The sequence below is a fragment of the Dermacentor variabilis genome, chromosome 10 (genome assembly GCF_050947875.1).
Source record: "Dermacentor variabilis isolate Ectoservices chromosome 10, ASM5094787v1, whole genome shotgun sequence".
Taxonomy (NCBI): Eukaryota; Metazoa; Arthropoda; class Arachnida; order Ixodida; family Ixodidae; genus Dermacentor; species Dermacentor variabilis.
The window spans coordinates 9493529-9511472 of NC_134577.1; the positions used below are offsets into that span (position 1 = coordinate 9493529).

The following is a 17944-nucleotide window of genomic DNA, read 5'->3' on the forward strand; positions in this document are numbered from 1 at the left end:
AGAAGTCGGAGATATATATATATATATATATATATATATATATATATATATACACAACAGGGCCGTACCAGATATTAAGCTGATAAGAACAGATTTTTAATCCCAAGTTCATGAAAAATACGAAAGGCAAGGATCTTAGCCGATAGGCTAAGATCGTTCGCGAAACAAGATGTTAGGACCACTGAGAATTAACACTATATTGTGCAATCTATGACGATCAGCAAATCCTGCAGAGGGTATACAAATCAGCGGATCTCTTAGGCATGTAGGGCCCTCTGGGCTGTACTTTTCAGCGATAAGGTAGCCTCGCCACCTGCGGGATTATCTGATTGAGCTCTGTCGAATGCTCGGTTGCGATAGTCGGAAGTTCGAATCGCCGAACATCCAGTCACGACGATGAGGAAGTAGATCAGTTTTATGAAAATGTTGAATTAGCGATGAGAAGTGAAAAGTCAGTATACTGTAGTAATTGGCGACTTCAATGCAAAAGTGGGGAAAAAGCAGGTGGGTGAACAAGCAATTGGCAACCATGGCGTTGATTCTAGAAGCGCTAGAGAAGAGATGCTGGTAGAATTCGCAGAAAGGAATAAGCTGAGAATAATCAACACCTTTTTCAGGAAGCGTAGCAACAGAAAGTGGACCTGGAAAAGCCCCTATGGTGAAACAAGAAATTAAATTGATTTTTTACTTTCTGCCAATACCAGCATAGTGCAGGATGTAGAAGCGATAGGTAGGGTAAAGTGCAGTGATCATAGGTTAGTGAGGGCTAGGATTCACCTCAATTTGAACAGAGAAAGAGTCAAATTGGTCAAGAAGAAACAGGTCAACTTAGAGGCAGTAAGGGTAAAAGCAAGGAAATTTAGGCTGGTACTTGCATACAAATATGCAGCCTTAGAACAGAGATAATGATGACATAGAGGTAATGAATGAAATCGTAACGAGGCTGCCTTCAGCGGCAGCAATTGCAGTGGGAGGCAAGGCACCAAGGCAACCAGTAGGCAAGGACCTAATAAAGAAACGACAAAGAATGAATGTGTCCAACTCAAGAGATAAGATAGAATTCGTGCAACTGTTAAAACTGATCAACAATGCGAAAATAAGTGATATTAGAAATTATAACGTGAGAAAGATTGAAGAAGCCGTAAAAAAATTGATGCAGACTGAAATTAGCGAGAAGGAAACTTGGCATAGGACAAACCATGATGTATGCACTGAAAGATAAGCAGGGTAATATCATCAGCAATCTCGAAGGTATAGTAAAAGCAGCGGAAGAATTCTGTACTGACCTGTACAGTACCCAGAGGACTCAGGAGAACTCCATTTGAAACAGTAATGAACAGGATACAGACACTCCTCCTATAACTAGCAATGAGATCAGAAGGGTCTTGCAAGATATGAAACGGGGATAAGCAGCAGGATAAGATAGAATAAGAGCCAGTTTAATCAAAGACGGAGGAGCCATAATGCTTGGAAAACTGGCAGCTCTCTATATGAAGTGTCTATCGACTGCAAGGGTCCCAGAAAACTGGAAGAATGAAAACATTATACTAATCCACAAAAAGGGAGATGTTAAAGAATTGAAAAATTATAGGCCCATTAGCTTACTCCCAGCATTATATAAAACATTCACCAAGATAATCTCCAATAGAATAGCGGCAACACTGGACTTTTGTCAACCAAGGGAACAGGCAGGTTTCAGGAAGGGATACTCAACAATGGATCACATCTATGTCATAAATAAGGTAATCGAGAAATCCGCAGAGTACAATCAGCCTCTCTATATGGTTTTTGTAGATTACGAAAAAGCATTTGATTCAGTAGAGATACCAGCAGTCATAGAGGCATTGCAGAATCAAGGAGTACAGACCGCTTACGTAAATATGTTGGAAAATATCTACAGAGGTTCTTCAGCTACCGTAATTCTACACAAGAAAAGTAGGAAGATACCTATAAAGAAAGGGGTCAGACAAGGAGACACAATCTCTCCAACGCTATTCACTGCGTGCTTGGAATAAGTATTCAAGCTATTAAACTGGGAAGGCTTAGGAGTAAGGATCGACGGCAAATCCCTCAGCAACCTTCGCTTTGCCGATGACATTGTTCTATTCAGCAACACTGCAGACGAGTTACAACAAATAATTGAGGACCTTAACAGAGAGAGCGTAAGAGTGGGGTTGAAGATTAATATGCAGAAGACAAAGATAATGATGAATAAATGGGCAAGGGAACAAGCGTTCAGGATCGCCAGTCAGCCTCTAGAGTCTGTGAAGGAGCATGTTTACCTACGTCAATTAATCACAGGGAACCTTGATCATGAGAAGGAAATTCATAGAAGAATAAAAATGGGCTGGATCGCATACAGCAGACATTGCCAGCTCCTGACTGGAAGCTTACTGTTATCATTGAAATGGAAGGCATACAATCAGTGCATTTTACCGGTGCTGACATATGGGGCAGTGACTTGGAGACTGACAAAGAAGCTTGAGAACAAGTTAAGGACCGCGCAAAGAGCAATGGAACGAAGAATGCTAGGCATCACTTAAAGAGACATAAAGAGAGCGGTTTGGATTAGAAAGCAAACGGGCAAGACAATATTATAATTGACATTAAGAGAAAGAAATGGTGCTGGGCAGGTGATGTAATGCACAGATTAGATAACCGTTGGACCATTAGGGTGACAGAATGGGTACCAAGAAAAGGGAGGTGCAGTAGAGGATGGCAGAAGACTAGGTGGTGCAATGAAATAAGGAACTTTGCAGGTGCTAGTTGGAATCGGTTGGAATAGTTGGAATTGGTAACTGGAGATTGCAAGGAGAGGCCTTTGTCCTGCAGAGGACACAAAATAGGCTATATATATATATAGCACCTAAGATTGGACGCAGCTATATGTGCAGCCCAATATTGTATGCCATACTTAATTAAGTACGTCGCACATACATATGTGTGGAAAAAATAATCTGGAATTGTACATGCCAAAACCATGATAAGATGAAGGCGCACCTGAGTGACCATCTGGGGCTCCTTAATGTGTGTGCGTGTGCGTGTGTGCATGTTTGATTAGCATTCTGGGAATACTTCATGCACTATGCGGTATCTATTTCTACCTTTGTCTCAAACTGTTTTGCCGACAACAACAAAAAGAAAAGTAAAGCTGTTCACAAACTTCAGAACAAACCCACCGCGTGCTGCTAGGACCACCAAACCACTATGGCCGATTGTCAACGTCCACGAAAAATGAACAAGAAGGCAGTTTAAGTAGTGTGATTCAAGACTCTTACTTATTATAAAGTGCTGACCACAGACATGGACATTGTTGAACTTCTTCAAACCTTCCCTGTTGATGCGAGCCAGACAAATGCTCCAGTGGTTGTGGTTTTGAGAGAGTACCTGCGTCCGCTCACATTGGCATGTTATATGATTTTAGGCAAACTAAACATGCTGATGTCTGGCTCTCTGTAGGTCAGTTTCACAGAAGTCTCGCTTCTGCTTCGACATCCAAACATCACACAAAACGGCACGGCTACAACACAGGGTGGCCGAGTCAAGTGAAGGTGCCCAGGTATGGTAGCTGTGTTTACGGGAAGTGCCAGTGGTGACGTAGTGTGACATCCATGGAAGCTATGTATAGCTCCTTGTTTTTAAAGCAAGGCTTTCTTCACCACTTCCTTCGACTTTTACACTACTGCTGCTGCTGTGTGGCACATTGCATCGGGGGAAGTGGTTCAATGCGTGTGTATAAATGGCAGAAGCGCAGCAGAAAGGCAACATGAGAAACTCATTTGGGTCACTCCATACATCACCACAATGCCCTCTGGAGCTCGCTGGGCATTGCCACAACACCCTCTTGACAGCTGTAATTATCCGTTGAGTGGAATGACACGATGGACTGACTGGCCGTCATGTGGCACGTGCAGAAATAATGGGCAGAACATGTATTCCCACAGAGCCTTAGATGACAATGTTTGACTGTTGCTAGTTGAGCGGAAGAATGCGCGTCCAACACCGAACACTACAAACGGCTTATAAGCAGAGCTTTTAGTTTACTGGTTTTCATTTTTGATTTTGTCATTTAGGTTAGCTTGTTAGCCGCAGTGGCAGTGCAAGCATAACGTGTGAATACAATTATTTATTTGGACTGACGCAAAGCATGACTGCAAATTCCTATATACTAAATCTCACAAATTCTGGCGCGCACAAACTGTGCTTATAGCCTATTCTAAAACTCCGTTCTCAGGATGATCATTGTGTGCGAATGCAAAAGAAGTTTAATTATTGCTCACATATGTGTTGCTAATTTGCACAGAACTATAAGTCCATGCGACAAGGCTGTCATCAATGGTGTGCTTTGGCTGTTAGCTGGTCATGAGACCATGATGCTTTTCACACCGCCCAGGCATAGAAAAGCCAAACAGCTGCAGATGTGATACAGTAGCTGTGGAGATCCACAAGCGCCGTTTGCCTAAACACGGCAGGGTCGGCAGCGCCGAACAGGAGGGTTCTGCTTTCCACCTTCAAGAAGTAGATGTTGTGAGTCTGCACCACCGTTGCCCTGCATGCCAGTGTCAGAAAATACAAGGCTTAATTAAATTAACATTTAATAAATTATGCCGTTTTAGGTGCCAATGTCATGATATGATTATGAGGCACACTGTAGCGAGGTACTCTGGAATAATTTTGACTACATAAAAAGGGTTTGGACGAGTTCGTAGCAATCCATAATAAACAGTTGTTGCGCACAAACTGAAAGACAAAGGACAAGGGATTTGACGAACACAAGTGCAAACTTTCAACAGAATTTTATTTGCAAAATAGGATGTATTATATACCTGGCCGATGTGGTGAAAAAGAATCAAGGATGCTGTACCGCATGGCAGGCTCCGACAGGCATGGCTACATACAACGCAGCCTCATACCACCACTGATCTAGTGCTTCACCATAGATAACAAAGTTCTTTTTAGGACAACCCCAACGAGGCCATGTTGGCACAATCGACCTCTCGGCGGCTTTCTCAGGCGCCTCGATGATCGCTCGTGTCGCCTGAAACATAGGAATCAGACGACACGAGAGATCATAAAGGCGGCTGAGATAAGCCATGGAATAAACTCAAATCACGAAACTTCGCAAACGCTCAAAAACCAAACAAGCGAACAAAACTGTGGCTTTTTCAGCACCTGTCTTTTTGTCTGTTGTTCCAATAATCTGACGAAAAACTATTCTTGAGCCTTACTTAAGGTGGTCGTGGTTTAAAAGCTTTTCTATCGAACCAGGAACAACAAATGGCCTAACATTCCATCAGCTCTTTCCAGACATCACAGTCACCTGCCAATTTTCGTCCTGGCAACATGCTTTCATCATGACCTCAACCATGTTAGAGTTGCTGTATATGCTCCCCTTGGGGCATATACAGCGACCTGACAAACGACCTGGCAAAGCCAAGTGAAGCCTTGCACACCCACGATCATATAATGACTGGATTGCTAAAAATGCTTGCTCGGAAAATACAATATGGCAGTGCCCGTCCATTGCTTGCGTTCATGGTGGTGCCGGCAGCTGTTACCTCGATTCAAGGTGCATGCAGATGACTATACTGCTCCCATGCTGCTTCCCCACATGGTTATATTGCAGGGCGTAATAGCATTATAGCGATTGGGCATTTTAAAGAAAACACTCTGTGGAGTGGTGGCCACTTTTTGGGAGATTTAAGGTGGCGTCCATACAATCAGGAGACGTGACCGAAATTCGGGAGGCTCCCAGACAATTCGGGAGAGTTGGCACATATGCGCATGCACACAAAATTATTTTGTGCAAGTGTTAATTCGAAAATTCGTTAATCATGTGTAACAGTACAACCACCTGCACACAGGTTCACCAGGAATAAAACAGATAAGTAGTATTCCTGAAGCTCGCACATTTCTCTGTTATTTTTAAAAAATGTCACATGCCTTCGCAACACAGCCAGCGCAGTCAGAGCCTACAGTAGAGGAACAGCTCCAGAGGAGCTCCATTTTCCACAGCACTCACTATAGGGCCTTCACGCAAAGTCTCTCAGTGTTGTTTTCACGAGAACTATCTGAACCATCTTCCCAGCATCCATGGCAAGCTATGGCTTGTGCTGCTCTCTGCACAGTGACCTGCTGAGCCTGACGTTGCCTGGTTGTAGCCGAGCGCGCTCTAGGATTCACTTCTGCAGCAGTGGTTCGTACCTTGCGAGGAGGTGCCATAAAGTGTGCCGAAGAGTAAACACATGTATCATGACTACACGGCGCACCTGTCACATCTTTTGAACCATAGCATGATACGGTGCTGTTGATGATGATGATTTATTGGTATCCCCTTCGAAACAGGACGGTGACAAACAGTCAGTCACTTAGCCTGCTTGATGTAATCATGTATGCCACACAGGTTTTTCATGCTAGCATTTTTATACATCTCCTTAATCTTCTTTTTTTTTTCAAGACAATTCAAACATTTCTTGGCCAATCCCCCATAGTGGTTAGGAGCCTGGAGATAGCTCCGATGGATACCAGCGACGGTGGCAGACAACATCACCAACCAAAATGGCTATTGGAATGAGCCCATAACAGCTTACGCTGTAAAACGAATAAAGTTTAACTTTGCATGTGCGATATGGTATGTAAGGCACAGACACATCCAAGAACAAGAAAAGTCAATAACAAAACAAAATAAGAACTAAGATATCCAGCACTATTATCTATTGCCTAACCACCAGCATCGTGTTCAGCCACTGTATCACAACCGAGAAAACTACATTATACATAATTTTACACCCCTCAGTGCTTAACTTTTCCCCAGCGGTAACTGCCATCAATCTTGTGTGCACTTCCTTTATTTAACATTCTGTGCTCACTATTTTCCTGTAAGGTGCACTACATAACACTGACATGTGCACGCTTTTCATTACCTGGTAGCACCATAAGTGCAGCGTTAAAGAAATGAAAATCATGCAAAATATAGGATGAATAGTTGTTGAGGCCAAGATAAGCCCAAAAAAGTTCAAATATTGGTTAGAGTGCAGTTCTTTACCTGCCTGGTGAATGCCATGCACTCATAACCTGGGCTACCAGCTCCCAGCCAGTGGTGCACAGTAATCCAGTGTTATGTGAGCCAAACTAAAAATAATATCTTCATTAGCCCGTAATTCTGATATTTCACTGCAATTTTGTGAGAACCTTCTTTTCCCTTTTGGTTCAAATATTGTCCAAAAATTGGCAGGAAAGGATAGAATTCTTGCATGCGACATCAGTACATTGATTCTGTTTTCATGACTGAGGGTCCTCGCTCCAAGGTATCCACACTGCCTTACCTAAAAATGGCCTGGACAAGATCCTTTGGCTTAGGCTCCGGTCTCCAGTGGACCACAACCTCCACCTTGTCTTTGCTGTCTCCATGGCTCACGGCACTCTACACCAAAGAGAAAGAGAGACATTGGCGGCAGATGAGGCAGGCGTTTTCCTCTTTGGCATCAGTTGAGGCTGTCCCACTCTCGCTAATGAAAAGCAAATCTGCTCATCGAATGACATAACAGGGAATTTCACAAATTTCACAAAGCCCATTTCACAAATGCAACACTTGTGGCAAGCAATCTATAGACAATGCATGTAATAGAAAATGTAAATGCACGCCACTACAAGTGAAACCAATTCTGTAAGCACCAAATTTATCCTTCCTGTCCCATAATTTAATCTCTGACGTGGCAGACCAGTCATTTGACTGTCAATGTTTTGGAAAGGTCGTAGCATGACTGGTTGGCCGGGGCGCTCTAACAGTTTCCTGGCCCGGTGTGTCCAGCCCGTCCAACAGCAACAAGGAGAGGAAACTCCTGTCATTATAGGAACGTCGAACGAGCTCAAGGAAATTCATTTTAGTTTCCTCTAATTTCCAAAAACTTGAGTGGCAGACACACACACAACTGCCATCTATGAGGGATCAAGGGAAATCAATTACGGACTGACTAGAGTGGCCAGAGGACTGAAACTGGCAAGAGTCTCCAACGATGCAAACATCAGCCATTGTGAATCTCTAAGAGAGAATGTAAGACAAGTGAATGAAGCCTAAGCAGTTCCTCAGCGAGGCTAAAGAACAATGCCCAAAGTTCCATGTGCATTCATAAAGGAGCATTCGTGATGCCGAATACACGCCGCGCCTCCACCTACAAAAGTCATTAAGTGACGAAAATCGTCACATGGCACTTCAATGGAAAAGTGTTACCTCCTGCCAGAAGCAAGACGGCTAAACCATGAGGCAAAGTGGCAATTTAGGCAAGTTGGTTATGCATTGCGAAATTACTTTTGCACTAGAATACACGGACAAAGAAAGGGAGCACAGGACAACAAAGCACTTTGACTATTCAACTACTCAAAATCTGAACAGTTGTCTCAGAGGTTTCGCTTATCAGAGGCTATGCTCTCGAGCTTTGCTTACAAAGTAAGCAGCATTAGGGCCTGGATCTTGCAAAAATCAAAAACTGCAGCAGCAAACTGGAATATGACCATGTTTGCACATGTAATGAACATACGAATGAGTCTTTGTGTTTTCAGGTTCACGCACATTTGTAACATTGGCGCTTTTCGGACTCCGTGACATATAGCTTGGAGAATACAACATGTTTATGAACCAGGAGTACATCAATTGCACATTGCACTCCTAGTAATAAGGTGCAATTGCGTTCCCTTTCTTTTTGTCAGTTCACATTTCAAATCATGCTCATGGTCTCCATCCCTATGCCTAATGGAAGTGCTCAAAAAGTTGTGGTGATATTCGTGAAAAGGGCACCTTTTCCTGGCCATCGCAGTTGACGTACAAGGAGTCCTGGAACTTCGCATCCTTCTCAAAGATCCCGGGGAAGAAGACCCAGTTGCTGCCCTTGAGCGACATGGCACGAATGAAGAAGCCCCGGAACTTGACACTCTGATTGAGCGTAAGAAGTCTAATTGTAACCCGGCCTTCCAAGACACCAGTGTCCACCACCAGCTGCCATGCAAAGAATTAATCATTGCTTCCAGAGATATACAATCATGTGCACAGTTAACGCTATCACACACAATGTAGACATGAAATTTTTTTACTTCTGCTTTAAGTGATGTCCTGAACCTCGAAACCTTAGAAAATAGATCAGCAAGTCTCAGAGTGCTCTATGAAATTTACAATAATAGCTTTTCTACGAACCAGTTTTGATTTCATTTACTAGGATTTACATGTGTTGTAACATCATGACACAGAAGGTGGCGATGTGGGAGGAGGACATCACAACGTTTTGGTACTCGTGCTGGCTCACTTGGTCGTCTGTTATCCTGCTACATCTGACCACGCAATGATTAGCAGCATAACAGACAACCCGGTGAGCCGAAGCAAATAACAAAAAAGGAAAAAAGTAGCAGTTTCGCTCAAAAGGCGAAGCATCAATTGCGATGGCAAATTAGTGTACAGCTACATGAAGTAAGGATGGTAGTTTTATCGGCCATATAAGCTTGTAAACATAGGCATACTAAATAAATAAACGATCATGGTGCATGTCACGCACACAAACAAGCATAAACACATCTCACTCAATGACTGTGGAAACTCGCTGTTGAAACATTGGAGTGAGGAAGTGCGACAGCAGCAGCAAGTGACCTTCGTGCTGCCTCTCACATCAACACGAACTAAACTGTGAAAACACAGCGCAAGGCAGGCTATGTACCCATTGCAGGTCAGTGGCCTACCTTTTTTTTTTGAGTGGGGGCAAGCCATATCTCTTTATATATATATATATATATATATATATATATATATATATATATATCATCCAGAGAAACAGTCATCTGGTGTGTGTGTGTCCATGTGCGTGCATGTGCATGAATGTGTGCGTGCGTGCGTGTGTGTGTGTGTGTGTGTGTGTGTGTGTGTGTGTGTGTGTGTGTGTGTGTGTGTGTGTGTGTGTGTGTGTGTGTGTGTGTGTGTGTGTGTGTGTGTGTGTGTGTGTGTGTGTGTGTGTATAAGAGAGAGAGAGGAGCTTGCAGATTGGAAAGTGATCTTTGCAGTAAGTACCACCTGGGATTGCTCTGCCGGATTCCTGTCGGCATGGACGACACGCCAACGGAAGCTGCGCTAATGTAAACCTGTACATAGCTTCCCCTCTGAATTCTGCAGTACATGTTCGTTTTTCAAATGTTTTACTACAAATCCTGACTAACAAGGAGGGCTCCTGCCAAGGGGCATGGGGCGAGCCGGCGCGCAGCGCTGGTGGCAGGGGAGTTAGGTAGACGCTGCTTTAACGGCTGCAGACCAATAAAGAATGACACATTCTTTTATTTAATGTGTTACTTTTGTGTTGGTTTATTGTAAAGTATTCACTGGAGGTTATAAGAAGTCCATGCTCATGACTGGGTGAAGCATACTGAGGGCAGGCCCAGATGGCACGAGCTGTAAAGGTCGCCTCCCTTGCAGATTACGCGATTTCTATTGCGCTAAAAAAGGCTGAAAAATGTGCCAGTGAAAGTTACATTTGTCATCTACAGATCTGGTTTTCAATTGCACATTATGAACTATTATGGTGTACTATTGCCAATATTTTCTGAAGCGTGTCAATTGAGTAAGACAAAAAAGTCACTAAAATTGTAGCTATAACTGTGAAGTGGAATTTAAGAACATAGGTATTCCAAAACACCCTGATGTAAGTTAACATGAAGTAACTTATTACCTAGATGTATCATGTTGGTCTAATATTCGTGGAGCTGAAGTAAAACAGTGAATTTACTAGCAGGGTATAGAGGGCTTTACTAATGTAGGGTGGGAGAATATTCGACGTTTCGAATGCAGATAATCTGTGTGTAATATCTTATTTGTACCCGAAAATGAACTGTTCGGTATTTTCGAATATCAAAACTGATCAAATATTTTGCAATAATTGACTGTTAAAGTTGGGTTATTCTTCTCCACCCGCTGAACAAAGCGTCGCAAATTATAATTATCAGAAGTAAAACAGTGATAAAGTTTTCGATGCAATGCAGAAACAAGATTGCTAATGGAAGCTTTGTTTTCAGTTTTGCAGTAGAAGTGCAGCGCTGGTTAACACTCCTTAAGTTAGATTTTGTGCACATACATAAATACACAAGAATGTGTGGACGTTGTCGCCGTAGCCCAACTGGTAATGCCACGCGTGCGTAATGTGAAGGTTGTGGCTTTGGCTTTCACCATCAGCAAGTTGTTTTTTCCTCTATTCCCCTTTAGTTTCTCATTTTTACACTTCAATTAAAAACTACAAATAATTTCCCCTACGCTTTCCTTTTCTTCATTACCTGTTGGTTTCATATGGTTCTGGCTAACAAATATGTACAAGCGTTCTTACGAAATCGGGCCCCTTGGTTTCCCTTCTTGCATTCAATACATGACAACCGCCTATTTTTTTCTTCTGGCCTGCACATTAGTCTTTCTTGCAGTCTAGTTATGCAGCATTTCTATCTTATGTGTTACAACCAGTAATGTTTTCTTTGTAACAGGCATTTTATTTTGTCTAGGGCACACAATTACTTCGTTTGCTTTCTTATTTTCCAGTACTTTTGATATTTCTTCAAGAACTATTTATTTTGTGTTTTTGGAAAGTTGGTCATACGGCAGCCTGTTATTCTTGGAAAGCTTGTTTCCCACCAGGCTCTAAAGGTGTCAAGCGGCTATTCGTGCAGTTCTTTTCATGACAGTTATAGTGATTTAGTGTTCAAAATGATCCAATTATCCACTGTCTATTCAGTATAAGCATGTTCCTAAATATACCAAAATAAATATTCCTGTTGTAAATATATGCATCTGCTTTTGTCTATTTGACATTCTATTCTACATTCGATACTTACCATACTCATAGTCGATTCATATTTGAAAAAGTCGATATTCAATTGCCTACCTCTAATATTTACACAGTGGATTATGACAACTTAAATTTTTCATTCTTCAAATTGGAAGGTTACAAATACAGCACGATTCAAAAGAACACAAGCAATGTAATTTTCCTAGCATGAAAATGCACTTATCTGCATATTACCCCTAAATTTTTGTGCTTCTCTACATTCGTGGTTGCTAAACGTGCTTAACCGAGTGTTGTTAACACTGCAATGACAATTACTCGGGCTTTGTACAGGTTAAATACCACATTTTAACCCTTGATCTACCTGAAAGCCGCCATTAAGTACTGATTGGTCTGAAAGCTGTGAGATTACAGAAGCTATTTGTTCAGCCGCGCATGAACGAGCTCAGCCGTTCAGATATCTATGCCTTTTTCATGCAATCGATAAGTCTTATCCACCTGCTGTGTTCTAAATCTGAACACAAAATTTGCTCCATTTGGTTTTGGTAAATTGGCTCTCTGACGTGCTTGCGCACGTTTACCAATCAAAAGGATTTGGTGATACCACTGGACCCGCAGTGTTTAAACACATTCAAATAGGTTTTGTAAATAGTAGAGAAACGTCAATTTTATGAGCACTATGATGGCTATGACGACCACTGTGCTCTGAAGCACAATCATATTGATGTGAAGGCTACCAATGTGAAGGCAACCGTTGGTTCATCATGGCGACCAAGCCTATGCATCGTGCAGCAAGTTTCAGCCACTTACATGTACCTTTTGAACATTAAACTGCATTCTAGAAAGCCCTTTTTCAAGCAACCTTCCTAAATTATAGGTCATTAAAATATTGCCAATTGTTCATTTAAGGCACTAAAATAAGTAGCTGATTGCTAAATAAAAAACTTTGCTGTAAACAGACAAAGAAATCACTAAGTCTAGCAATAATATCATTAATATAGCAACACTAATTAAATACCAGTAAATTATAAAAATCAAATTTGATTGTGTTTTCAAAGATGGTTAGGTCAGATGGCCCCAACAAACACAGGTTGATGGAGGGGACAATGGAATGAACTTGTTTTGGATACTGAACAACAGCTTTCACAGGAATTCAGGCTTGCAAGGCATGTCCTGCAGGCGTCTCACACCACTAAGTACGGTAACCCTAACTGCTTAGTGTGGCCAGCCAAGCGTCATCTACTACCGCAAGTGGTGGCAATGCCCCAAAAACAATCCTAGCTGCCCAAGCAAGGATACGTAATAAAGATATTGTACCTATGCGGGTGCAATTCTGAGAGAAAATTTGGCATCAGTTGTTTGTTGTATTTAAATAACGTGTTAACTTGGGCTGATTGGTACATGTCTGAAGAAAATGAGTAACAGCGCTGAACAACGTGACGTGACGTGACATAGCGCTTTGTCTGTCTCAGTCACGTCTCGTTGTTCAGATCTGTAACTCATTTTCTTCAGTTTTGTTGTACTTGTCAGTGTGTAGCCGACAGTGCCCACTTTCAGGAGTGTATGTGTGCATGGGGGGAGAGGGGCAAATTGCCTACTTTTCCCTTTCCCTTATGACTGTGGGGGAGAAGGGCATGCTTCCCCCCGAAATAGTAGATACACCTATGACAAGCATGGTGTCATGCACACACAGGTAAATATAAACACACCTCACTCAATAACCATGAGCGCTTGCTGTCACAAAGCTGGCATGATGAAGAGCGCTGGCAGCGAGAAGCAAACGCTTCGTGCTGCCCCAGTTTCACTGCGAGAACAGCATTCACGGCCAAATAAACAAAAGCAGTCTTGAAAGTACTGGGAACCTCAATTGCACTATTGAGGTTCAACTGCACTATTGACAGACCACAGCCTGGATCAATGTCTAGATCAACAGTTGAAAGAGTTGCAGAGGTGGTGAAATTTACCAGCTAAAACTAAGTACACCTTGTGTGCTATATAAATAACGGTGAAGAGTGTGCTGAAGAATCAATGTGGCTGAGACTCCGCATGCAGCTGGTGGAGAGGCCAGATCCCCTTTATGAGGATTTCAAGTGGCTTTATGTAGACTTGAGTGATCTTGGTCGAGACTCCAGGCACCGTGTTTCCGGATTTCAAAAGTGGGGTGGGCAGGGGACAAATGACCACTTTGCCCCCCCCCCCCCCCCACGGTAGATATGCCTACATCGCAAATGGGTTTCAAGATACAGTGGCGCGGGTGGGCGCCTGCATCGCCCTGAGTAGAACACACTCGCTCTCCCTACCCTCCCCCCAGCGTCTTGTGCCCGACGGAAGACGGCACGCTTCCTTCCCGCTTTCCTCTGTTGCGTGCATGGGATTGAGCCACAATCACTCGCTCACCCTCATACACTTTCACTCGCACATACAGAATGTGGCATGCGGCAATGATTTTATCGCCCTTAGGCTTTATATGAAACCTCATCACGACGGCGACACCGACAGTAAAAATACACCTGAGGTGTCCATGTAATTGCTATTGCAATAAAAGAATAAAATGTCGAAAACAAGATGCCAGCACTTCTTCACGGGAGTGGGACGGGTTGTATTACTTGATAGCCTATGTGTTGATACATTCACATACGAAGAGGTGTTGATAAATATTGAGTCTTACCCAGAAAGAAAAGTAAGCAAGGTATCTGTAAATTTCAGGGAGTATTGGCTAATTTGTCTATATTCAGTGGTGCAAAAATTAGTTATCAATGTTCTCAGCTTATCATTCTACTTAAAGACCAAAGCAAAAACAGCAGCACCTCCAAAAAAGTTCAGTCTGGAAGAGCATACAACCATAATCAAGTCCTTGTTTTCACAAGGGAAACATACAAAACAGGCCCATGATAAGATGTCAAAAACTTTGCATGACAGTAGGCATTCATATGCCACCATAAACATTGCGTTGTCATTTTTAAAAATGGCCACTTCAGTATTAAAAGTGAGAAACCCAGTGGGAGGCCTGTTTCTGTCGCTGCGCTTGCAAATGTGAAAGCTATCCATGACATGATAATGGATGACTGCTGAACATCAGCCAAAAATATTGCTACATGTCTGTAAATATCATGTGGAAGAGTTGGTGCCATTATCCACGATGACTTGGAAATGAGAAAGCTTGCAACAAAGTGAATCCCAAAACTTCTGACAACTGAATAAAAGAGGAAACGTGCATAAATGTCAGTGACTGTTTTGGAACATTTTTCAAAACATGAGTCAAACTGCACAAACTAGTTACAGGTGATGATACATGCATCTACTGTTATGATCCCGAGGCAGAGGAACTGTTTGAAGAATGGAGGCGCAGCAGTTTCCCTGGCCAAAGAAGTTCAGTGTGCAAATGTCAGTACAGAAACAAATGGCAGCAGTTTTTTGCAACAAGGAATTTCTACTGGTGAACTACCTTCAATGGAGTTGAACCATTAAAGCAGATTACTGTGCTTTATTGATGAAGTTAGGCAAACCATCAAAGAACGTCGAGGAAAACTCCCAAAGCTGTCACACGGTTGCGTGAGAATGCCTTGTCACACACAGCAGGTTAAACAATGGTAAAACTGACTTCCTTGGGCATTCGGGCGATGCCCTATCCACCCTATTCGCCTCACCTGACTCTCGATTATAATTTGTTCCTTAATCTTAAAAAACACTTGAAGGACAATGATTGGTAGTGTTCTAGAGGCTACTAATGCTGCAAATGAGTGGTTACACAAGCAAACAGAATAATTTTATTTGCAGATACTTAAGAAACTGCAGGACATATGTCACAAGTACATTGAGTTCCTTGGAAAATATGTAGGATAGTGTGGCCAACCCAGCAGAAGCAGCCACACCAAACCTAGGAGGGATTAACAAAGAAAGCATCACATTAAAACTGCAGATTTCCGTCATATTACACTGTAGCTGTTGCCTTAATGAGGATGTTCGTATGGCAGTGCAAGGAGAAGCTGGTTGTAAAGTACTCGTACCTGAAAGTTGTGGTGCGTGAAGGTGGGTCCTTTATTGTGCCTGGGCACCATCTCCTTGCAGGAGCTCAGGGGCGCCCCTTATGAGTAAGACAGTGCAGGTTGCAGTGCACACATGATGAGCACTGCCAGCAGCACAGCTCCCTGCGTCAAGCTTAAGCGTTGCGGAGCAAAAAAAAAGAAAAATATGCGGACTGACAGAGTGAGTAGACACGAGCCCTATTTGTCTGGTTCGCATGAAATGGCACAACCCACTATGAATCCAGCGGTAGAAGAAACAGAATGGAAAAGAATGAATAACATATTGAAGTGATGCCCGGAGGCCTGTTTGGGAAAATGGATAAGGAGAAGGGAAGAATTAGGTAAAATTAAAGAGAACACTCCTGTGCATTCTTGGTTGATTGGTTTGCATTTATCAGTGGATCATACCCATTATGGGGAACTGGCTAAGAATCGCACATAATTTGTCAAATCTAAAATAAGATATACACAAATAAGAAATTTAAATAAATCAAAAGTAACGCAAGATGAAGATTTAAGAATTTAGAAAGAAAAGTGTAATTCAAACAGGGCCTCAATTTTTCAAGTACGACAGAAATTTATACTCCGATAGGTGGGGTTCATAATCAGTTAAATGTGTTAATGATGGGTTCAAAGAGTCTTGCATTACTGGACGCCTCCTAAACCTATAGCAGCAGTTATGAAAGCTGACAACGAAAGTATTGCGAGAACAGGACCACTAAGGGCCGTTAGTGATAGCCAAGCTATCTGCTACCTCATTCATAACTGAGCCTTTGTGGCGAGGTACCCATGCCAATCTAATTAGGAATAAGTGAGAAGGTACCAGAGAAGGAAATGTACATGAAAGATGTGAACCACTGTTTGCAGCGAGAGCTGAACATAAAAATAAAGAATCCGTTACTACAACAACCGTCAGAGATTGATGAATTCACTTTTCGCAGGGCCGATATAACCGACAGTAAATCAGCTGAAAATACAGGTACGAAGTTTGGAAGTCCTAGCAAGAATGGCCAGACAAAAGCAGAAGAGGAGATAAAAAAAAATCTCGAGGTGAACACAACTGTCTTTACAAAGACCACCTGAGGAACGTAGAACCGAAGCCAGAAAGATTGAAAAAATACCACAGGCTGAGAAATAAAAATTATTTGCAATTTTATAGGAGATTCATACATCTTTGAGAATGTTTGGACAGTTAATAAGCAAAATTTACACAAAATTAAGGGTAATCTTGTTTTTAAACATAGTAAATTGTTGGCAACAATCTTTGGCAAACCAAAGCATAGCTGTTCTGTATGCCTGTCGCTTTTTTTTTTTTCTGTGCTTTATATTCCAGGCTAAGCGATGTGGTGGGACTCTCGCATATTAGTATGGAAACTACAAGATATCATAGGCAACGTTTGTTAGCTTTGACGCAAACATTGACTGTGGTGCCACTGAGAAAGATGTGCAACATGCTGGTCACATTTCCTTTATTGTGTGCCCAGTCCACCTCGTGGGTATGTGACACCATGAAAGGAGTAAACATAAACAGCTTGCCTAGAATGTGAATAATCCAGCCTAAATGACCACACCAACTTGACTCTCCGGGTACTACCACGCCATGGCTGGCTGGTATAAGTAAACCTTAGCCAAAAACCTTACAGGCCACCTCTGCAGCTGTACTAGTTTCCATCAGGTGTCACATCAACCTCTAACGAATGGGCATTGCCTCCAAGCTCAATCACAGGAGGATACCACTCAGCCAGAGTCCAAGTCGTTGTTGTTGTTGTTGTGGCCTGTGATGCGTGTGGCTCCTACCCACGATGGGGGATTGGCCAAGAGATGGGTGGATTATTCGAAATTATTATGGAGCATAAATTTCCTAATAGTTATTGAAATAGCATTGAATAGCGCAGAATTGCCTGTTAAATAACATCAGGAAGGTAATATTGAATTGGTAATAATTAACTTAAAAGTAAAAACAAAAATAAAGGAATTTAGCAGGGCATTCGTTTAGATTCCATAAGGAATGTTCGGACAGCGAAGCATGCATCCGTGTGGCTGAATCCCAAAGTGGACGCTCCGAACGAAAGAATTGCAGGTTCTGTCAAGTCCAGGCCAATTCTTCGAAAAGGTATTTCC

General features: G+C 42.4%; 1 protein-coding gene across 1 annotated transcript; it reads right to left on the bottom strand.

The window, feature by feature from the left end:
* Positions 1-110: 110 nt before the first annotated feature.
* Positions 111-17944, bottom strand: LOC142559831 (ferric-chelate reductase 1-like). Its single transcript, XM_075671507.1, has 4 exons — positions 15806-17944; positions 8795-8992; positions 7326-7423; positions 111-4549 (listed from the first exon to the last, which is right to left on the bottom strand). Exons 1-4 carry the CDS (start codon positions 15854-15856, stop codon positions 4381-4383), a joined length of 516 nt encoding a protein of 171 aa, XP_075527622.1. The 5' UTR covers positions 15857-17944; the 3' UTR covers positions 111-4380.